Source organism: Anser anser (genome assembly GCF_964211835.1).
Source record: "Anser anser genome assembly, chromosome: 4".
NCBI classification, from domain to species: Eukaryota; Metazoa; Chordata; class Aves; order Anseriformes; family Anatidae; genus Anser; species Anser anser.
In genome coordinates this window covers 55,248,361-55,271,483 of record NC_139724.1, presented here as the reverse complement: position 1 = coordinate 55,271,483, position 23,123 = coordinate 55,248,361, and the positions used below count along the sequence as shown (strand labels likewise).

Here is a 23,123-nt window from a genome sequence, read left to right as displayed (position 1 = left end):
TTAGCAGTAAGCATTACAGAAGATTGGCTTTAGTTAAAACAGATCACTGTTCCTGAATACTTTTTCAAGGCATTTGCCAAATATAAACACTTAAGTTTTTTGTTTTGTTTTGTTTTTGTCTTTTAACTATAAGAAAGTATAGGCCTACTTGAAAAAAAAGAGGATGTTTTGAAAAATCAGAGTAGATGGAACTATTAAATCAACGTAAGTGTAGTTCTTATCAGAGGCATTTCACTTTGCGCATGAAATACTGTATCACAGCTTAAGTAATTTGACAAAAACCATGCAAGGCAAAAAATTAAAACTCATGAGCTAGGAATAATAGAGAAAGTAAAGGAGGCCCCTGTGAATGAGATCAGTCACAGTCCAACTTCTTTCCCAGCTATCCAGGAGGAGAATGAGGAGAGGATTTGTATTTGTGGTGCTCTAGACTTCTGTTGATGATCAGGGATTTTCCAAGCAGGAAGAAATAGCCTTGTATGATCCTTATCTGTTTCATTATCACCTTCTGAAAGGCAAAAGCTGTAAAAAAAGCCTTCCTAAAATCCCTGTTTGATAATCTGGGAATATGTTAGCCTTGGCCAAAGTGCTGGAGCTGTCTAATTGGGGATTGCAGTTTGTTGTCGTCCATAACACGATTGATTACTAGGGGCATGAAATACTCAGGCTGCAGGCTTAAAGCAAGCAAAAGGACTTGTCTCAGATGCTAAGGTTGGCAGCTGGTAGCTCTACGTACCGTCGTCCTTAGCTGTGATGGTTTGAAGACACGAGACAGGCAAGGCTTGCAGGGGTGGCATTCCTTGGGGATGCCACTGAAAACACGAGGTGCTCCTCGTGTTCCTGTGTCACAGGGTTCCTGTGTCTGAACCCTGCGTCTGAAGGAGGAGCAGCAAACCATGAACAAAGTACAGACTGGGAACAACTGCTCCGAGCGAGCTGCTGCTTTCATACTTTTACCCACAGATCATCAATCCTATAAAAGTACACAGAGCAAGCAGAAGTCATGTAGATACAACCAGTGCACTGCTCTTTGCAAGTACGGGATGTGCTTACGGACTGAACTGCGACTTGTTTTTCATAATCTGGGGAAACGCTGTGCTTGGATTTGACAGCCTACTTAATTACTTTCCTCACAGCGCAGCGCACGTTAGCAGCAGAGCAAATTTTCCGGAGAAAGCTTTGATTCTACGTACTTAAAAGCAAGCAAACCAGCCGTCTCCCTGCCAAGAAGAGCCGGAATTAATTGAGAGTCAGAGCGGTCTGCAGAGCTGGAACGTAGGGTGCCTTGACCATCTGGAGAGCGCCCTTGCAGAGCAGCGTAATTAAGTCCCCGGACCCCTAATTGCCGAGGCTGGCTGGCAGCACAAGGCCCAGCTGGTGCCAGCTCTGGCACGGCGCTGCTCTGGATACGCACGCCTCGCCACGCGTGGCACGAGGATGCCGGCACCCACCGGGACGGGCAAGGAGGTGAGGCTGCGAGGGTCAGGGCTGTGCTGGGTGCTGCGGGGGGGCCCTGCTGCTTCCAGGGCTCACATGCAGCGCCGGGCCCAGCTTCCTGAGGCGATTTCCTTCCACGACACCTCCAAGTGTTGCAGCTTCTGGTAACTTCGCACCCACCTGAGTCTCCCTAACCCACACCCCATGCCCACCCCCGACCCCTCAGCGCTGCCCTCCGGGGGCCGCCACCCCCTGCTCCCCGCCCCAACGCTATTTTTACCCTTGGAGGCTGCAGCGGGAGGAAGGAGGGTGGGAGGGAGGCGGCGAGAGGCGGCCGCCGGCTGCGGAGCCTCGGCCCTGCCCTGCCCGCCTCAGGTGCGGGCGGCCCCGGGCTCGCCTCTCCCCGGCCGGCCGGGCAGCAACAGCAGGCGGCGGCCACCCGGATCCGGCTCGGGGGAGCCTCCTGTCCCCTGCCGTGCCCTCCCTCAGCCCCTTGGCGGCTCTGCCCTCTCCCCTCAGCGGCAGCGGGCGGGCGGCGCTGCCCGCCGAAGGCGCTTCCTTGCAGCGAGCACATCCTGTGGCGGCGGCGGTAAGAGGCGGCCCCGGGGGCGGCCGTGAGGGGCCCCGCGCCCCGCTGAGGGACCGGGGGTGTGGGGGGAAAGGCTGCTTTCTGCTGGGGTGGGAGAAGAAGAGCGGCTGGGAGCTTGGAGGAAGAGCAGGAGTCCGGGCGAGCCGCCCCCCCGGGGCTGCCAAAATGTCCCCCCGCGGGGCTGCGGGCACCCGGCCCGCGGCTGCTCCCCGCAGGGGCCCGCGGCCGTCCCGAGCCGCTCGGCTGGGCTGAGTTAAGGCAGTGCCAGGGGCTGGGTGTAACTCTTCTCCTCCTTCTTCCTCGTCCTTCAGTGCGGGACGCCTCGGTGTAACTCCTGCCAGAGCCCGGTCCTGCCCGGAGCAGCAGCAGAGCGACTCGCCCCCGGAGGGTAAAGCTAAACCTTTGTGGCCGCAGCGGGCTGGGGTTCACCCCCTGACACCCCCCCAGCGCCTTTCTGCCCCGTTAACCCCCCCGTTTTAAATTAACGAGGGAATGACCTCTCGGTGAGGTGTTCGTGAGGGGTAGGAGCCGTGTGGTTATTTATAGAGCGGGTAGGGAAGGCTGAGACCTCGCTTGTGTGCTGTGTGTGGGGCCTTCGTGGGCAGGCGGTGGGAGATGTGCTGCTGCTTACAGCAGAGGCCGAGCGGGACGTCCCGGGCCAAAATTAACAAAATGAGCATCTCCCGAATCTCAGACGCTGCTGAGCCGGTGAACGTGCTTATGCCTTTGACACTTGCAAGGGATGGGATGGAAAATCAGCACAGCTTGATTTATGGAAGTGCTGGAGGTCACAGGTAACGTGCAAAAGTTAGAAATGCTTGCGGGTGAGGGAAATGGCAGGCTGGAAGGAAGGCCGAACAGAGTCAATGGTATATGGACATCTTGGCACTTTTTTTTGCTTCATAATTTGGTTAACTGAAAAATTGGATGCAAGGATTTTGGCTGTGGAGATGCAATTGAATGAAATGGAGTGGCATTCAGGATGTAATTGACGCAGCGAGCTTTCTGTTACAAAGAGTCTCATAATTGCGTTGCAGCGGTAGGACAGCCTAATTTTGGTCAGGTCAGTGTGAGGCTGGCTCGGAAGTATCCAAGTTCTAACCTCAGTCATCAGAATACTAGTTTCTGTGGGCTGTGCTGGGGAAGTAGCAACAGATGTCAAGGGTGGGAATGGTAGGCTGTTTTCTTCATTTGGTAGGTGATTACAAGCTTGTATGTTTATAATTAGGAATATATTACCATTTTGCTTGACTCTTTCCTTGCTATTAATCTATTTAATTGCTTATAATCTATTTGAGGAGTGAAATAAATGTTGGCTGTATAGGCAAGTACTTTTAGCTGTGTTTATTTCCACAAAATCAAACAGTTTGCTTGGAGTATGTGGCAGAACATTATTCAGGGTCATGTCCAAAGCTGCTGAAGGCATCAAAAAGACTCCTTAAAAAAGTCAGCATTTAATGCAAGCATATGAAAAAAAGAATGGAAATTAAAAATAACTTCTGAGGCAAACTGACTTCTGGATTTGTACATGATGTTACTCACAACAAGTGGTTCCAGAATGAAACAGCACGTAGTAAGTGACTATCGGATAAAAAGAACAACCTTGTAAAGGAAGAGCACTTTGTGATTCCAAGTGCCAGTTTGGGTTAAATTAGAGCTATTTGAAAACTTAAGGCAACCTGTAGCATGATATCTAAACGGTCTTACTTCTCTAGAGAAAACAAGCCAGAAGCGTTGGTTGAAGCTGCAAGAAGAAAGATCAGGCTTACAACCAGCTGTCCAAGAGAGCGATCGAATGGATGCTGTACTGTGACACCAAAAAAGAGATTTGTTTCATGTGCATTGATGGCGACATAGAAAGACCTCTTCTCAGCAGTGACCATATCACGACATACCTAATGCACGCTCTGATTTGTATTCTTCTGCATTTCCTGCTAGGTGGATAGAGAAATCTGTCAGCATGAGTGAAGCCAATGTAAATCTCGGTTAGGGATCAGAGAGAGGGAGAGGAGTGGTATTTCATTCTGGCTTGCTTTCCAGAGTTCTGGCTGCAGGCCAGGGCTCCTCATAATCCTCGACTGGGATGATATTTCTGCTAAAATAATCAGTGGTGAAGCGCAGCCAGTACCAGTGCCTCTGGTTCCATTTGTCGGGAGGGCTCAGCGCTAATGCCCTGCAGGGAAGAGCTGAACAAATCTGTGTTCTCTGAGACCAGCTGTTCTTCACGAGACCTTGCTGTGAGGCTGGAAGTATTGCTTGGCTTCTTCAAGGGGAAAAAGAAAATGGACCTACAGACAGAAGCTGCTGTCAGCAGCTAGATGTAGGATTGTTACACGGTTGTCTTGGGTGGACTGCAAAGGCTGAGAAGCAGGGGTCTTTGTTCAGCAGCCTCCAGGCCAAACTCCTCGTTTCATCGCTGATGAGCAGAAGCCCTGACTGCTGCCTGCCTTGGCACAGCCAGAATTCAGCAGTTCTGCTGTGGGTCCCAGCACTCAGCTGCTACCAGACTGGGGAGGAGCTGGAAGAGAGAGGGATTGCTTAGATTAGTGGTTACCTGTGTTCTGAATAAGAGTTTGGGACTTCTGGCCACCTCTTTGCATTGAATTTAATCTAGGACAGAAGAAACAAGGGATGAAGGATAGCTCTTTGCCACTGTTGCAGTTGCTGCTTTTCTTGATTCTTGTGTGTAACTGGGGTTTAGGACAGTTTCTCCTCTCTCTGCATTGTTTTCCGTATTAGCCTGAGTCCATCCCAAAGCTGCCCGGACTCTTTCCAGCAGCAGAAAGGTAATTCTAGTGCCTCACACTGGAAACAACGCACGTTAACCATATAGGCTCACTATACAACCTGTTCTCTGTACCCCGAAGGATTTTCCTTCCTTACCTCAAAGATGACCCTGACCTCAACTAAACAAACTACGTACAAAATCTTCACCTTGTCCTTGTGATAAAGTCTCACCTCTCTTGAGATGAGGTGAGTTTTGAGAACTGCTGTCCCATATGATGCGCAGCTGCTTAGCCATGTACCTCCCTGCAGAGAGAGCCTGAGCTCCAGAGGGCAAAGTACTGATTTTTGTAGCTCTTGCCTTCAAACTGGCCTGCCATCATGCTGGCTTCTCGCTCATGGCATCCCTTTTCACTTCTGTTGTTGTAAAAGGGTGACAATACAACTGAATTTGAGAAATTAAGAGAGCCTGAATTATATGTGGTTTTTAAACCAGAGCAGGCCTATCAGCATAGCATTGTGTGCTATCTAAGCCTACTCACCTCTTGTGTGAAGTGGTTGAGTTGATTACGGTGAAGGAAAAGCTGAGGGCAGAGAGCACCCATGTTCCCACGTGCATCTTTCACATTAGCACTAGGTCTGGTGTCTCCAAGTACAGGAGGTGGTACTGAGTGTATTCATATGGTATTGCAGGGGTTGTTCGGCATAATTCTGTGACCCCTGACTTGTGATAGCCTAAAATTGGTGCTGGGGCAGGCAGTTTTGAATCCAACATGCAATACACAAAATTTCTTTCATTAATTGTACTGCTTTTATTCATGTCACTGTACTGCAGCGTCAGACTTCAGAGGGGATGAGCTGGGTGGGAGCAACCAGAGGAGGGCGAAGGTGCTGTGGTGCCAGGGCAAACAGACAGGCTCAAGGCACAGCCACCCTCCAGTTGTAAGGTGGGCTTAATTTTGTGGCTAGGAATAGGCCTGTGAAGAAGAACAGAACTATTTTTAGGTCTAAATTCAGCACGGACATAAATTCTTGAAGTGCAACCTTAGTCCTCAGCGTAAACTTAAAGGATTTTAACTTCAGCAATGTGCAGTGGGTATAACTTCTGGTGGGATTTTCCTGCAAATCAAGATAAAGGTGGCAGCAGGAGGAAGCAAGGCATAAATGGCTGGGAAAAGGGAGACGGTATGTGCAGATCTGTGCGGTACAGAGCGCGGTGGGTTTGGTATGGAGACCTCTTGGTGCTGCTAAATCTGTGCTCTGAGAGGCTGCACTTCTAGCCCCTCTCCTAGAAAACATTCTAACTTCTAGCTCACTGTTTTGATTTAGTATCAACTGTTTTTCTTTAGAAATAACAAATGCAGAGACTAGAGTATTTATGTTGTCGACTTTGCAAGGTGTTTATTTTGTTAAGAAGACATGAATGCCAAGAAGCTTTGCATTTATATGAAATACATTCCAACGGCACAGTGTTTGTTGAAGTATGACAGAGTATTGACCTGTTTATTTAAAATATTGTTTGGTCCTTGTAGCTGGAGCTCAGAATGATGTATTATGCTGTGATATTTAGTCCTATTTGAGGCTGCAGTGCCTTGTAGGCCTGGGGTAAAAAGCATGGTAAATGATGGTGCTCCCAGGGAAACTTCTCTTCCTTAAAAAGTTGACTTAAATGACAATAACTTGGTATTTTTACATGCACTTTATTTAATTGTTTCATTCTTTTTTTTTTATAAAAAAAGAGTTCTGAGAAAACAATTGAGAAATATGGTTACAAAGAGGATGTGGCTAATCAGCCATCATCTGTTCAGCTGCTCACTCTTCCTGGTTTTCAGCTGAGAATCAAGTTTTGTTAGGCTTTTTTATCCTCAGGTTATTATGTGTGTTGCTAAATAACGAGAACACTAAAACCTGTTGATGGAATTTTCCTGTGCTTTGGACTGTGCACTGTTACAGTCATGAACGAATCCAAACCGCCTTGCAAGATGTTGAACTATATTTCAATGTTATGTTCAAGGAGAACAAATTTGTGATAGTGTGTCAAACAGGAAGAGAAAGTTTTGGTTCCTGACAGATGCAAAACTATAATGATAACTGAGTGTAGCACTTTGTGTTGATAAGGTGTAAAAATACTTCTTAAAGCATATCCCGTACCATGCAATGCATCTGTATCTATCTCATGAAAGCTGGGTGTTTTCTTGCTTGGGAAACAAAATCATTTTAGTGTACTTGAAATGAGGTGTAAGACTCCTGCCCATACATGTGCACACACACACGGGGGGTGATAGAAAGGCTTTTTAAAAACTTGTTCCATGCTTTTAGCATGCCACTTACAAAGATTTTGTCAAACAGTGACTTTAAATTCCCATGCTGTTGGATTCTCTTGCTGAATTTGGTGTCCTTGGAACTGGCAGTGTTGCCACAGAGTTCATCTGTCATAAGATGCAAGAGTTCCCAAAAGGTAAATCTACCCAAACACATGGCTTCTGCAAGTCTCTTGATTTTCCACTTTGCCAGTTGCTGCAGAACCACTTTTCCCCATTTAGACATCTGCAAATTAGTTGCATTTTAAGCACTTCAGTTTAAAATGAATTTCCATCCTGAAGTAGTCTGTCTTTTTTTTAAATCCGAAAATTTGTCTTCATTTTCAACAAAGGTGAAGTACTGCTAGAAGCTCAGTTTGAAAATATTTGTACAAGGACAAATAAAGGACAAAGTTTGGTAAAAACTCATGAGAAAAATCCTACTATTTTTGATCCTGTTTGTAGATGAACAAAGAACAGAAATACTGTTGCCACAGTAAACAGATGCCATTTATTAAATACTTGTTCAAATATAATTAAAAATGTTTTGTCAGGAGTTCTTGGGACTGCTCGTGTTGTTTTTAATAGGTCTTCCATGGGAAACTTTCAGAAGGCTGAGGGTAAACTCGTGTCATGGTATTTAGATGTAGGCAATTATAGGCCTGTCAGCTTCCCATCAGTCTCACGCAGAATAATGCAACAGCTGAAACCAGATTCAGTTAAGAAAGAGTTAAAACACGGTAACGTACCACGTGCCAAGCTGCATGTTTTCCTAGACTGCATTTTGCAGAACTAAATGGGTAGATAAATGCAATTACTGGATTTTTTTTACGACTGTTCCTATATATTTATCATTTTAGTAGTGGTACATATGCTGGGTATAACTGGGTTATAACAGGGCGATGTGTGACTTGGTTCCATTTGACATTTTAGGCAATGAAAACGATACAATATGAACATGGCAAACATTACGTATTCTGGCTGGCCAACAAGGCCTTAAAACGCAGCCATAAGTTGTGAATCCTTGCCTGCTTTTTAGTGGGATCCTACAAGGATTGTCGCTCCTCTGTGCCATCTGACAGGTGTGTTAGCGATGGGTCAGTTGACTGCTGTTAGCTTTTTCACATGACAAAGATTTCTGGGGTGTTAACTAATGAGAAAGGTCTGCTTGGTCAGCAGACGATACCCAAGAAAACAACTCCATGTTAGGGGCCAAGTTCAAGCTCATCCACCCGTGAACAAGATAGACGACCTTTTATTTTTTTTTAAATGTGAAAGTGTCTTGGCAAGCATTGATTTCAAATGGCACGCAGGTTATAATGCTAATCTGAGACCTTTCTCCAACAATAGGATTGAAATAGGCTGATGTGATCCACACCTGCCTGGCCATGAAACAAAAACAGACTAAAGAGAAGGAGCACTTCATAGTTTAGTTACTCATTAGGTGATTTAACAGGGGTTACAAGAGTAGCTTTTTTAATCAGGACTGAGCTTTTAACAAGCAATACATTTAGTACTGTTGTGTTTGCACCTGAAATAGTAAGGCCTGAGGTAGGGGAAGTGTGCAGGTATGTCATGGCAGACGATCAGTACGTCTCTTCTGACGTTAATCTATTAAATATTTGTGTTGCTGACAGTTCATTTTTAATAGGGTTGCAGCACTTACATAACTATTTCTTTTCATTTCAGATTTCTTCTGTTCCTTAATTAAAGAACCATCCAAAAATCGTCATTCCATGGAACTGACGTACTGGTGAATTAGTCCGGGTTCCCTAAAGGATTGTAAAATGGAGCCAATAACATTCAAAGTTAAAAAATGCCAAGCACCTGGGGACTTCTCAGCAAGTTTCGGCCTCCAGTTTGTTGGCTCTCTGCCAGTGCATTCCCTAACCACCATGTCCATGCTGCCTTGGGTTGTGGCGGAGATCCGGATGCTCAGTACCAAGTCTTCCAAAGAAGACCCCGGCACTAGCCAAATCCGGCTCTGTGTTTCACCAGCAAGTTTGCGATGTGAGCCAGACATGGGGAAAGACCAGCAGTGGGATCCGTTGATTTGCTCAAGTTTGTTTGAGTACAAGCCACAGCAGGTCCACAAGCTGATTCACAACAGCCACGATCCCAGCTACTTTGCCTGTCTGATAAAGGATGGAGCAGCAAATCAGCAAAGCATCTGCTATGTGTTCAAAGCTGATGATCAAACAAAAGTAAGTAAAAAGGAAAAAAAAATACCACAGGAAGCAACCCTCATAATCACACTTCAGAATTTGTTCTTGTTGTGTTATCTGATGCTTTACAGAGCGTGATGTAAATGTGGAGGAGCTGACACTACTTCTTTTAAAATGGAGTTGCTTCTGTGCTGTTGGAAACTTCCCAACACAGTGTAAGATCTTAAGGTTGCATTTATAGTTGAAAACTTTCTCTTTCTGGAACTCACCAACAGGATTCACTTTACTTGATGTTAATGGTTCTGTTGAATTTAAACTGCTCAGTATGTGAAGGGAAAGGTGTGTAAATCGTCAGGATCAGAGCCTGAATTTTGTTGGCTTAGAAGACGCTTGGGGTATGGGCTGAAATCTTGGCCCTTGAGTTAGTGAGAGTTTTTCTGTTGATGTCACTGGGGCTAGGATTTCACCCTTGAGTCATTGTGAACTTTATCTAATCCTACAGTCAGACCTCTCAAATTTCTGTTTTCCTGAGTTGAGACCTGTGTGTCTGGGGAAGAGAGGCGCCTCCTTTCTCAGAAGGAAGGGGTGGGGTGGAGCCTTACGAGCATACCCGGAGCCACAGGTCACTGGGAGCCTCTTCCCAGCTCTGCAATCCATGTGGTGGCAGAGAGAGGAAGAGAGGCCACAGCGCAGTGCTGCACATCTGTGACCTGCGGGCTTGCTGCTGCTTATTGCAAGACAGGAGTTGCACGTGTAAATGTCAGACTGTGGGTGAAATTCAGCTCTGTCCGCATGCAAATCGTGTCCTTGCTGACAAGGTTGCAGCATTAAAAATAGACAGTTGCCTCTTTTGTTTGAGAGTAATGTGAGACAGGAACTGTCTGAATGAAGAAGGTGAGCAGGGTTTTGCGCAACGCTGTTGTGGTAGGTTGAGCTACTGTGGGCAAAACAGGGACATGTCCTTCACCTTTTGAAGGTAGACTTCAGTGATCGAGTTGGAAATCAGCATCTTGTGAGGCTTTTTTTGCCTCACAGGAGATGTCCTGCTGAAGCACCTTGGAGGTGTTAAGCAAATATACACTGCATGTGGGATTTATGCCAGCCTGCCCAATAGCAAAACACTGCGTGGTTCCAAATCCGTGGTCTCAAGCTGAGTGCCCAAAACATATGGAAACAGCTTTAGTTAAATCACCCTAGGTAAAAAAGCAGTCCCAGTAAATTAGAAGGCAATTATGCTGTAAATCATAAGCATTCAACTGAGAAATCGTGTCAAGTTAGAATGCAGAATACCAAAGTTACATATGTTAAGAGAGCAGAAATAAGGAGTAGGTCTGTCAGGGCTTGGCATTGAATCGTAGCTGGTAAATGCATTTTGCAGTTTGCCTATGCACTTCATTTTGTGGCTTGTGGTTTTACAGGATTATTTACAGTTAGTATGCAATGCTGGTCACTTCCAATATGTCGTCTTCTGCAACAGAAGGTTGAAAAGCAAGTACTTTTTCTTCATGTTTGATCAGATTCCTAGACCTGTTTGAAATGAAAACACAGAAGTCTGTAGTCAAATTTGCAGCTGCCTACGTGTTTTTTGTAGACACCCCCCCGGAATTTTTGGATGCATATTTTAACTACCTAGCCCCAAGTTCACTCAGCTATCTGTCCTTTCAAAAACCACCCTCCACCTCAGAAGAAAATCCAGTTCTCATCTCCGAACTTGCCAAGGGGTGTTTCTCTTGACCTTTTTTTGCAAGTGAGTTTCCTAACTAGGAGGTAGAGGCCTAAGCAGCATTTGTGGAGCTGTTTTGCCAAGAGGATAATGGAAACGCCAAGTGATCTTTTCTCCAAAAGCGAAACCCTGCATGTTTTACTGACATTCAGTAATTACTGATTACATAAGGAACTTACTTCAAAGTTGAATTAATCAGTGTTGTTATTCTGCCTGAGTATTGTCACACAATGCCTTTTAGCTAATTGGTGTCTGTGCGTTTCTGAAGAGGACTGAACTGATGTTACCTGTTTAGCAGATACACAGCGCGCTCCAGCCCTTTCAAAGTGGGTATCTTGGTTACGAATTGAGGGAGCTGTTTGTTAAAAGTTGAGTGAGTTGGGATGAAGAATTTAGCACTATGTTGCTGCAGTTTATGTTCAGCTTCAGAAGAAAGAAAATTTAGAAGCAGGACCTTTGCAGCATGTGTGACTCAGCAGACTCCTATGCTGGCACTCCTGCTTGTGAGCTCCTGCAACATCTCCTCTGAACATTCAAAAGCAATCTTACAGACTTAGTCTGCATTGTCAGGGTCAATCCCCTCTGAGCCCAGAATGGACAAAAAATGTTGAACTTTTTTACAGAGCTGAAGCAAACAGGGGAAAAAAAAAACACACAGTAGTCCAGATAGGTTTGGTCACAGAATTTACATGCTAATAAAACAACTCCTCATCCAGTGATCTTGAACATCTAAGCTTTTGTGATAATTGCACTTCATCTATTTCTACTGAAAAACAACATCGACAACTGACACAGGTTGCTAATCATAATATTGTAAACTACAGGAGCCACAGTTCTTTGTATCTTCACAGACAAACTCGTAGCAGGGCTTTATTTTACACGGAGTTCTCAGATTAGGTCATGTCTGACTGCAGATTTGAAGTAGAAGGTAAGTGTGGCTTTGCAAACAAGTTCTGACTATATCCACACATTAGGGAAGTAGAATAAAAGAGGACAGCAGGCTGTCTGTAGGAGAAATAGTCTACTTCTGGGCAGATGAAGATGGAAGCAGGTGAGCAGAAGACTAAACAGTGAAATCCTTTGAAGAGGAGGACAAGAAACTTGAACTTCATTCAGACTGAGAACTAGCACTGGAGGTGATAGAACGTGCAGAAACTAGGAATGGTCGGGCTTTTAGCATGAGTGTTGCAGATAGATAGCAGAACATTAGCTGTAGTTGTATTATTTTGTATATACATACAGAGACAGAACACTCACTTCAGTAGTGAGAAATTATCCTACTGTATAATGGGAAAGCATTTTGTTAGTGGGAGGTGATTTTTTGCTGGGGAATACTTAGCTAAAATCTAGAATTGATGGAGCTGTGGGAACATGTAATGTATTTCCTGGATATGAATGCGGGGCTGTCAGGTTCCTTGTTGATCCATTACCAACATGTCCTCTTTAGAGAAGACATCAGTAGGCAAGCGATTAGTGCTAAATAAAGGCAGGGTTCTTAGCCAGGGATTCTTTCTGCTGCTTCTCTTTAGAAGTGAAAGAACAGGCAGTGCCCTATTGTGGTATTTGCCTTCACTCTGAAGGATCCTGTATAATTATTTCCATTGCATCATTGTGGCAGTATACAGCTCGCTTTCCGGGCTGATAGAGCAGTAAATAGGGAAGGATGGAAGAAGCGTTCCTGGCAAACTGCTCCTTGGCACATTTCTTAAAAGCAAGGTTATGCTTATAGAGATCATTCCACTCCACGTAGTGCTAAAAGGAAGAGTTTGCATTGCCTACAGAGAGCTTCTGCTATGGATCAGGGTTCCCCTTTCTAAGAGGATCTGTTGTCTATAGGATCTGAACCCTTCCTTCTTCCTTCATGTATAATCTCAGTGAATTTCCACTAGTTAAAGTTGGTGAAGTTTTTTATGCTTTCACCCTCATCATGTAAAGATTCTGGTGGGGCCTCATGATTAAGTAGTTTCTGCCTGGTGCTGCGGCTGAAGTGTTAATGCGTATTCCTTGCAGGTGCTCAGGAATGGAGCAGGATTCAATTATACTGCCTGTGGGGAGCTTGTGAGGGCTGCTAATAAGTCATAGATGGGGATTATGCATGCCATGTTGAGTAATGATGGTGGAAGCTGAGGAAAAATTATCTCTCCGGTAAATCTGTGCTTGCAGAACTGTTTCTTCGTCGTAAGAACGCAGCGTTGTTGAACAGCTTGGCTGGAGCATCAGGGTACGATGTGTATGTGATGTCTCGAATGAAAACTTGCATGCTACCAGCCTGCGTGTCTTCCCAGTGACCTCTGCTCTGAAATTTATTTAGGCCCTACAGAAGAGGGATGCTATTGGCATCGTGGTTGTTGAAAACTGTTGACATTAAAAATTACTGGCATTTTTGTCCTATACTTGGGATGTGGTGGTTTGAAAGGTACAGTGTTGGGAACTGTGGCTGTGTGTGTTTCCTGAGGCATGTTGCTTCCTTCGTAAAGTCATTGTCCACGAACACTCTCTCCTTCCATAGGAGACCTTGCTTAGCGCTTCGTTCACTCTGAGGCATGAGGGAGATTGACACCCTGGGTCAGCGTGCTCTTAGCTTCTCCTGAGCTGTCTCCAACAAATACAGAGCAGCCAAAGCATTAGAGGAAGAGCAATTTCTGTTCTTATTTTCAGTTCAGAAAAGTACTTCTACATCCTATTATGCTGATTTTAGTTTTGTGTATCAAATGATTTGTTTTTCTTAGGTATTTTTAATTGATTCATGTTTTGGCTGGCAAGTGAAATATTGGTCACTATCGTATCTGATAATGCCCTGGGCCAGTTCAGATTTAAGGCAGGTTAAACTTGTATTGTCCTTTATTATATTTTATGCTCTTTGTCAATAAAGAATAACGGTTCTCATCTCAATGATTTCATGGAAGCCTGAGGTGAAGAAGGCATTGTGTCCCTCAGCCTTTTGCATGTCCTGTGTCACCAGCACCCCTGCCCCACGCAGCAGCAGGCCCACATTTCCCTTTGTCTCTTTGTCACCTATGGACTTAGAGAAGCCCTTCATGTTGCCTTTGGCATCTCTCTCCAGATACAACTGCAGGTGAGTTTCGGCTTTCCTAGCAGCATCTCTGCATCCTTGAGCAGTGTCTCTCTATTCCTCTGAGGTTACTGTCCCTGCTTCCACCTTCTGCATGCTCTCTTTCTGTTAGAGCTTTGCCAGCAGCTCCTTGTTCATCCATGCAGGCTGCTGGCATTTTTACCTGACTTCCTGCCTGCTGGGATAGCCTGCTGTTGAGCTGGAAGGAGGTGATCTTTGAACATCAATCTGCCTTCTTGGATCCCTCTTCCCTCCAGAGCCTTTATCCCATGGGACTTTTTCAAGCAGATCCCTGAAGAGGCCCAAACCTGCTCCCCTGAAGTCTGGGGCTGTGATCTGGCTTTTTGCCCTGCTTCCTCCTCTTAGGATCCTGAGCCAAGGCTGCCTTCGACCTTCACATCCCCAACAAGCCCTTCCTTGGTTGTGAGTACAAGGTCCTGAGAGCACCTGTCCTCGTTGAGTTTTCTGTCACCTGGGTCAGGAAGCTGTCACTGATCCTCTCTAGGAAACTCCTGGACTGTTTATGCCCTGCAGTATCGTTCCTCCAGCTGCTATCAGGATGGTCCATGAGGACAGGGCCTGGGAATGTGAGGCTACTTCTAGCTGGCTGTGGAGGGCAGTGTCTGCTTGTTCTTCCTGGCCACAGGGTTCAGTGAATTCCTGGATGCGGGGTAAAAGTCAGCAGACAGCACTGTCAACTCTTGTAGTGAAGCAGATGCTCGGAAAGCTTGAGTTTCTCTCTTTATTTCCTTTTGTGATACAAACAGGAGACTTAGAGGGCTTGAGGAAGAGCCTAGAAACTTGAGGCTGATGTCTTGTCAGAAGAAATATTTCTCTGAGATTATCAATGATTATCAAGAGCTGGAGTATGAAGATATATAAAAAGTTTAGTGCAGATTTTGAAAAGGTTAAGCTAAGTTCTCTCTCTCTCTCTCTCTCTCTCTCTTCTAGTGTCTCCATGCAAGTTGTCCCAACAGGCTCTACTGCATGCTTGTGTTTACCAGAACTGTTAATGCCACAGTGGGATAACGCTGGATGGGACTGTTCTATTCTATTACATAGAGTAGTACTGTTCCTGATTAAGTGGCCTCACAGCTGCAGAACACATTCACAAGTCTGCTTGCTTCTTCTAAACCCTCATTCTGCAGTGTCACAAATCAGGGAGAGGTTTTGGCCCAGGAGCTGGGCTTCTGTCAGCTGCGGGAATGTTGCCACGAGAGTGGCAGTGCCTGCGTTTTTTGGCCCTCCAGTTGCTTTAAGAGCTCCTGCTTCTTAAACAACCTTCACCTGCTTTTATGAGTTACAATAGCTTATGTGCTTAAGGAGATCAGGCTGTATTACCTGGAATGCAATATGCTTTGTTACATGCTGTTTGGGATCTGCTTATGTCCTGGAGCAGCTGGTTTCAGATAATCAACACTTAGGTCTCTGTGAGGCTGCACAGAGCTGAAGTTGTGAGTGAACTTCACATTATTCATCTATAAAAGGAGTGGCAAAGGCCCTGTGAACTCCAAAGCAGTTGTTGTGAGGCTTAGCTTTGTGACAGAGGATTCTTATGCAACTTGTTTTTACATTAGACTCAAAGATATGACCTCATAAGTAGCTCATTTTTAATAGGGCCATTTCCTTTTCTTAATGAATTCAGCAAGGTAATTGTAAATACGGAGGTATTTTGTATATTATTGCTTGATGAGTCTGGGGAGATTAAAATTTTGCAAAGAGCATAAAACTCTGCTGGAACAAAACACAGTAACTGGCCTTACTTCAGTGCAGCTGAGAGCTTAATTTGGCTGGTTTTTCCCTTCTATTCACATGCACTTTGTTTCTGGTGGAACCTTCTAAATTGCAAACAAAAAGGTACTAGCACTGCTTTTCAGTTTAGGAAGTCTCTCTCGTCTCCCAGATACCAACTGGAGAAATGCATGTTAAAAACAGAAGGAAAAAAACACAGAACAAATGAAGAATCAAAGGCATGCCTGTGCACATATATAGTCTGCTATATGAAGTGGGTGAAAGTTTAGCTCTGTAAACCTTAATAGAGTATCCTGTGTAATGCAATAGCCAGCTCTGCTTTGGCCATCCTCAGAAAGTAAATAGGCTTTTTGCTCATCCTGAGCCAAGAGCGTAACAGTCGCTGCACCAGCTCCATGCCTGGGGGCTGCTCAAAGGATTTAGGTTCGTGAATGCCCTCTGCTTTCAGGGGCTTTGACAGCCACTGACCCTGTCCCAAGCAGTAATGCCCCAAGCCTCTCTGTTTCTGGTGCCATGTCAGAATCTAGAGTGACTCTGGTGCATTCCTGGCTCAGCTAAGTTCTCCTTTGTTCACCCGCGTTTTATAAGAAATATTGTATGATTTCCCTTAGCCCCCACTTCTGATTGCCACATGGAGGAAATGATTTGTGCAATGCCACTTCCTGACTTGAAGTCAGAGATAATGTCTTAGCAAGGAAGATGAAATACATCACATGGGTTGTTAGATAAATGTGTGTTCCCACTCTTACAGTGGCAGCAACATATAAAATTATACTTTCCCATGATTTCCTCAACCTGCTAAATCCTACAAAAAAATTCTGCTCCAGAATGACTATAAAGAAATTTTAACGTGACTTCAGCAGTACGGTATTCTGTATCAGCTGGCACTGTTTGAGGATTTTTCAACTTAATATTGAAATGATCTGTGTCTCACCTGATCTGTCACATAAACTTCATTTTAGAGCCAAAGTTCATGCATGCTTCACCTTTTCTGTTGGGTATTGTAGCAGAAACACACAACAGTGGAACTGATGCTAATAAGTAATTAGCAGGCTTGTGATGGCTTGTCTTGGAATAATAACTATTCCTTTTGTCTTACAAGGTCTGATGCTGGTAGTTTGTGAAGCCTGGTACAGGTAATAGGAGCTGTAGGCCATAACGCCCAAGCGTCCTCAAGAGTAACAGTAGAGTTTCCTTCAGAAACTTCACTTTCACATAGGGAAGAACTGTGGTCTCCGTTTTACAGACTCGCAAGTGGGGTACAAAGAGATTGAGACCGCAGAAGAGTTCAGGTACCTGTGTCTCACAGTGCAGGATTCATAGCCTCTATCTAAACCCATATCTTTAAAGCATCTTACATTTACACTTACACTTACATTTTTCATCAGTAAGAGTCCCTGGAATTAGTGTGCACGCCCAGAACAAATTCTGCCTTGGAAGGATGAAGCAGTTCAGCACCAGTCGTAGCTCTGCTCGGCAGGCTCCTGCCGCCACGGCTGCTGTGAGGATGCTGAGCACAGAGCCACCAGGTAGGCAGGTAGGCCACCAGGAGAGCAGAGTGTTTGTGCAGGAGGAGGGAGACTGAGCTTGTTCCCTCCTCTTGGCCCAGGGAGATAAAACACAGGGAATGAGCTCAGATCCTTTTCTATCTCTCTTCATAAGGGAATACTGAGCTACTGCAATACCAGCATGTGCCCAGCTGCCTCTGGTTTTTGTTACATTTTTATGCAATATTGGAGGTTGTCTATAGGCTCTGGGGGGCTTCCTTGCAGAACTCCTTCCTTCCGTACATCCTTACCTTGTTCCTTCCCTCTCTGGTGCAGCAAATCTTTTTGTCATTCTCCATACCTTTCAGCATGGAAATTTGAGCTGATTTCCCGACAATCTCACCTAGACGTTCCCCACACTTTAACAGATAAAGCATGCTTGGGCCATAATACTATAGGTATAGTGGCTGAAAAACACCATTGATTTAATTCAAGAATGATTTCTGTGTAAGTAGTCATCTACAAGTGCTTGGTGATGGAAGTGATAATTGCACCACTGTGCACTGAAATGCAATTCTGTATGGTTTTGTAGTACGGAAGCAAATAATTACAGGAGGAGGTTAAGTGTATGTTCCATAGGCTTTGATACATCCCTCTTTCACTGTTTTGAAGATTTCTTTTTCTATGAATTCTGGGTGCAGTAATTAAGATGGTAGGAGAGGGAAGGTGATGGTAGAAAGGGACAATAGTGAATTTTATCAGACCAGGTCTACTTTGACTTTATTTCCAGTACTTGTAAGGCTTCATCTAAGCGTAGGGCTCTAAAGTCAGCGCTTATGATTCAGAGGTCTCTTGAGTCATCAAATTAAGTGTCTGCTTTTGCAGTCATCTGTTTGAAAACAGTTTATCCGGAATAACTCTATGAATTATAGTATTTAGGCAGTAGGTCAGATTTTTCCTTTGCCTTGAATCATTTGCTTCATCCCATGTTTGCAAAGATCATAAACGTGTGTGTTCTGAAGATGCATCCTCTGCAGGTAAATTGTCAAGTGGTATGCAATGTATACTGTATACTTAGCACGTCAGCTGGGCATTACTTTCTTGAAACCTCCACCTTAGTAGGTTCTTACCTTAGTGAGGATGGTGTTTGGAAGCAGAGTTTCCCTAATTCTGGTGTTTCTTCAATCCCATGATTCTACTGTTGTCGAAAGGTGCTTTAAGCCTGTAGATATGGGGTCACATTTTGAAGTCCTGCTGTATAAATTGTCTTGTGTTCTTTGGTCTTTTACTAAGCACACCTTGACTGACCTGTTTCTTTACATATCTCCAAAGAGAAGCTCTCTGTTAACATCTCAGCTTAGCCTAGTGCAGCTGCTGGTGCCTGCGCTCCCTTGGTTGCTGATGTGTGCAATCTCACTTTTCCCTCTGCTCTCATATCATGCTATGCTATCAGTGACTGAGCCAGTTGAGAGCAAATTAAATATTTCGAAAGGAAAAGAGATGCATTTGTGAACAAATTGCCATCGTGACGTGATCACAGTATGGCTTCATGAGCACCTTTGTGAGAGTCAGGGGGAAGCAAGGCCACACTTTCCGGAGCAGGTGGCACCTCAGGTCCCTGATTCAGCCCTATACTGCCCTGGGGTTTTAGTTCAAGTGTAATCTGATGATATTTTGAGGAGGTCTAATACCTGTCCTCTGTCAGAAGAGGCAGTTAAGTTATTCTTTCCTCTTCTGAGCCATCTCTTGACATACATTCTCAGTGTGTTCCCCCTGGGCTGGCATTGATGGTTGAGCAGCCCTGCGTTGAGCTGCTTTAGAAATAAGTTAGCTGAGAGAACAAAAATGCAGAAAAACTGAATTGCTTTCTGCCCCAGACCGGTTCAGCATACCTTGTTAGGTCACCTTATATGTTTTGTCACATTCCACAGATATAGAAACTAAAGTGAGAACATAAAGTAATTTGGGGCAGATTTTTCCTGGCATTCTTCCAAGCAGATGGTGCAAGCACCAGAGAGACCCCACGGGGTTGTGCAGCAGGAACCCTGCTGATGGGACTTCTTAAGGTGATCCTCAATGAATGGCTGTAAGGGTGGCGGTGTGCAGGGAAATGTGGAGCATTACCTGGCCTCTGTACAAGTAACACAGCCCCCTGGGCTCTGGAAGAATCAAAGCCCTTGAAGTGTGCCCTGCTGGGAGGAAATCGCTGCGTACCAGCCCAGTGAGCCCACAGAGGGAGTAGCCTTGCTGAGAGGTCCCAAACAGCTTGGGGACAATCTGTGTGCTGATAAATAGCTTCGTACAGGCTTGTGTCTGCCACTGTCATGGTGATGGGAATTGAGAGCTTTTAGTACACTTCTGTGATTTACACCTAATTGTCTTAAAATTACAAGTGAAGCTGTCTCTGAGGGGTTGAGCGTGTTGTGAAAGGCTGTCACGTGGCAGTTTCTTCACTTTTGTGGCTTCAGCCTCACTCTGGCACTAACTTACTGGTACTCATCCTGTGGTTAATTACATTTTCTCAAGTGGAATATTTCTGCTTTGCTGAGCAGTACTGTTACCAAGAAATAAGTGAACCCTCTGTGACCAACTTCCAAAATGTTGCGAGGGTCTTGGTGATGCTACAGTATTCAAATTTGATTGAAAAGCTTGCAGATAACTTAGTGTAGAAGATGAATTTGAAAACTTGATGGTTTTTAAATCCACACGGTTCTCAAAGAACAAGGTTTTCAGTTGAGAGGCTACGTGTATCCATGTATTTACTCCGTAACTACACATTAGATTCTCCAAATTCACAAGTGCTAGCAGTAACTAAATGGGTAATGACAAAGTTATTCAGCTCACCTTATTATAATGTACGAAGTCTGCCTTCTGCAAAGGTGTTGGTTGCAATACGCACAAAGTGAGTGTCTCCACATCTCCTTGCAATGTAGTATGGGTTGTGCCTGTGCAAAAGAAAGAGGATGCAACCTGGGTTTCTAGACGCATGTACAGAATTAAGAATTCAGAAAATACTGGTTGATTCATATCAGTGTTGAATGTTAGCCTGAATGTGAGATACCACAGAGGATAACTAATCATAAGGGAGCTCTGCTGTATTTCCTGTAGTTACCCGTTGCTGTGGCTTATTAAAGTTAATTTAAGAATAGAGGACGCTTGGAAGAATGCAGCCTTGTTGAATGCCAAATGCAAGTCAGAAAATCTAATGTGGGTTCAATAGACAGTTTATATTTTTCATGTAATTAATGATCAGAAGGAATTTAAAGTATGTGCAGTTGCGATGTTTTAAAATTAATTTTGTGGTACGTGGTGCAGTGATAGTTCTATGAAATTTGAAGCCAGAAAGTATGTTTTAGAGGGGAAAATAGAACTGCTTTGGCAATGAACAGTTTGTAAAAAGAGTCAGTCTTATTTAATGCAGTGTTGGTTTTCATGGCACACCATATAACAACATATTGAGGACAGTGTAACTTAGTGAAAGTTAACACTTTTAAATGTGGGGAGATAGTTGTTTCAAATAATTGAAAAAACAAAGGCCATAGCTGTTGTGTATGCAATCTATCCAGACAGACTCTTGCATATATTAGATCTTAGGACTGGGTCCTATGTCAGTGATCTTCCCTCAAGATGAGTAGAAGCAAAAGCTTTCTCTTTCTCTGCTTCACAAGTTTCTCTAAAAAGCTTGGGTTTTAGCTCACTTGGAGATGCTTTAACATGTACGTTCATGTTCCTGCAATTTATTTCTTTTCAGATTCCAAAGTGGCCCTAATGGATAAATTCAAGCCATCCACATTAAAACACAAAGATGCCAATTAATAAATAATGATACTGAGTAAATCACCCTCCTGAAATAGCTCCTTATTTTTCCACGCAGTCAGCTTGTCGTTTAGAGTTTTGCCTGCATGGCCCTGGCATTACTGCTGTGCCCTCAGGGTCATCAGATGCGGGCTCTCTGCCTGGTGGAGCAGAGAACCCAAGCAGAGGAGGCGTATATAACTGCTCTATTTACTTCACTAGCACGGTCTCCCATCCCGGTATATGTCAAAGTGAATAATGGTAACAAATGACTATCATAAAATCAGTGCTTTCCCTTGCCTGGTATAGAGACAGTTGTTCTATAATTCTGTTATTTTACCCTCTCTGTGGACGTCAAGTTATGGGAAGGGCTGTGGGAAATATTTTCCTAAAGAATGATTCGTGTGACTGGACAAACACAGGCTTAAATGGATATGTGTGTCTGCCCTAAAGGTTGAGCACCGACAATCTGATACAAGGATTGAGTGGATAATGCCAGTTTATCCTTGGCTTGTCCTCTGCAGGAAACTACAGACCGATGCGTGCTGCTGCTTTCTTTCCCACCCTCCCCCTGCTTTTCCCTGTGACACTTACCGAGATGTATCGCGGTCATAAAAACAGCTGGGCTGCTGATCCCTCCTGCGTTGGGCTAAGTTTCATCCTTCTGTGTAGCTAATGGAGTGCTTTTGGTTTCCTAAAGCCTCTTGTTTCAGCCTTAACAAATAAACAAGCAAAGAAACAAAGCCCAACCTGGCTACAGACATGTGTAATGAGCAGAATATGGTTTACATTTTTATTGTTAGTAATCATGATGTGGTGCAACTTGTTGTTTTGTTGCTTATGGGCTCTGCATATCGTCATAATGTACTGGACTTTCTCGGGGGAGAGAATAAGAGATGAAATTCATAACTTGGTTAATTGGAGATTTCTGTAGGCCACGTACAGCACAGAAGTAGAAAATGGTTAGTGTTAGATTGCAGCTACTATCCGATGGGACATCTTCCATCTAAACCTGTGGCCAACTCAACTGGAGGCGTTTCTTTGAGAGCCTAAAAATAAACCCTAAGTCTTACTTCTGAATCCTTGATGCTGAAAACACACGTGCATTAAGTTCTGGCTAGCTGCATTAAAGACAACAGAAATAGTGCAGTAATGAAGTGAGCGTGCTTGCAGGTACGTGGCTTCTGACTTCTGTGGTTAATTCCTTGAGAAAGATTTTCAATGAGGCAAAACCACCTTCAAAACCAGATCAAACGAAAGCAATAGCTGTAATGCATTAGTATGTTCAGGATGATTAACACAGTTGATTTAACAACCCTAGTAGGAAAATTGGGCTTATTCCTTTGATTAAAAGTGCAAATGGAGGCCCGGCATATGCCTAGGAAGCAATAATATGCTGAAGTCTTGAAGAGCAAAGCTCCGTTCACCACTTTCACTTCTCTGCAGGCGCTCAGCCCCTGCTCTAAGGTCCCCAGAGCGAGAAACTTTTTTCCCCACTCCCTTCACAACAGTTTGCAGACTCATCACAGCTTAAGCCGAGGTGTTTAAGTGCCACTTAGTGGCTGTCCAGAGCAAATGTAAGATGCTGTGCTAGCTGGGACAGTTTCACCTCTCCTGCTATTCCACCAGCAGGGGAATGCCTCCTTGCCTTATCTTTGACAGCTTAAGACTGGCTGAAATCAATCCAAAGACCCTGGTGGGCTTTAGGTAAGAATTTCAGTGCCATGAAAACTTACTTTTTTTCCAAATTTGAAGTTCTGTTTGGGTTCTCCTTGTGCCTTTTTTTTTTTTTTTTTTTGCAATAAATACTTGTAAAAGTATTGTAATGAGTTGCTATTTTGCTGTGTGGTGAGCTAGCACAGGAACCAACAGTAAGAAAAGGTGCTGCCTGAGAATTGAAATACTGGTGTTCCTAGAACTGCTAACAAAATACACTTTATTCTTCAATATTGGGGGAAAAAGTAAGACACATGCTTCATTGGGCTTAGTGTTTGGCATTAGCTGATGTTCTGGGATGGCTGCTCCTTAGCAGGATGGAAGTGAAAATTGACATGTTATGAGCGTAATGTATGGATACC

General features: G+C 44.4%; 1 protein-coding gene across 6 annotated transcripts in view; it reads left to right on the top strand.

The window, feature by feature from the left end:
* Positions 1 to 200: 200 nt before the first annotated feature.
* The window catches only part of TBC1D1 (TBC1 domain family member 1), a 114,845-nt gene continuing 91,922 nt past the window's right edge, over positions 201 to 23,123 (top strand). For 3 of the 6 annotated variants that reach the window (XM_083835695.1, XM_083835691.1, XM_083835694.1), the window contains exons 1-2: positions 1,730 to 2,026; positions 8,740 to 9,254. In XM_083835695.1, coding sequence (XP_083691821.1) covers positions 8,838 to 9,254 — 417 coding nt within the window. In that variant the 5' untranslated portion in view covers positions 1,730 to 2,026; positions 8,740 to 8,837. Of the gene's footprint in view, positions 1,468 to 1,720; positions 2,027 to 2,337; positions 2,415 to 8,739; positions 9,255 to 23,123 lie in introns of those variants that run through there. The other 3 variants (XM_083835685.1, XM_083835690.1, XM_083835692.1) reach the window with 3 other exon arrangements.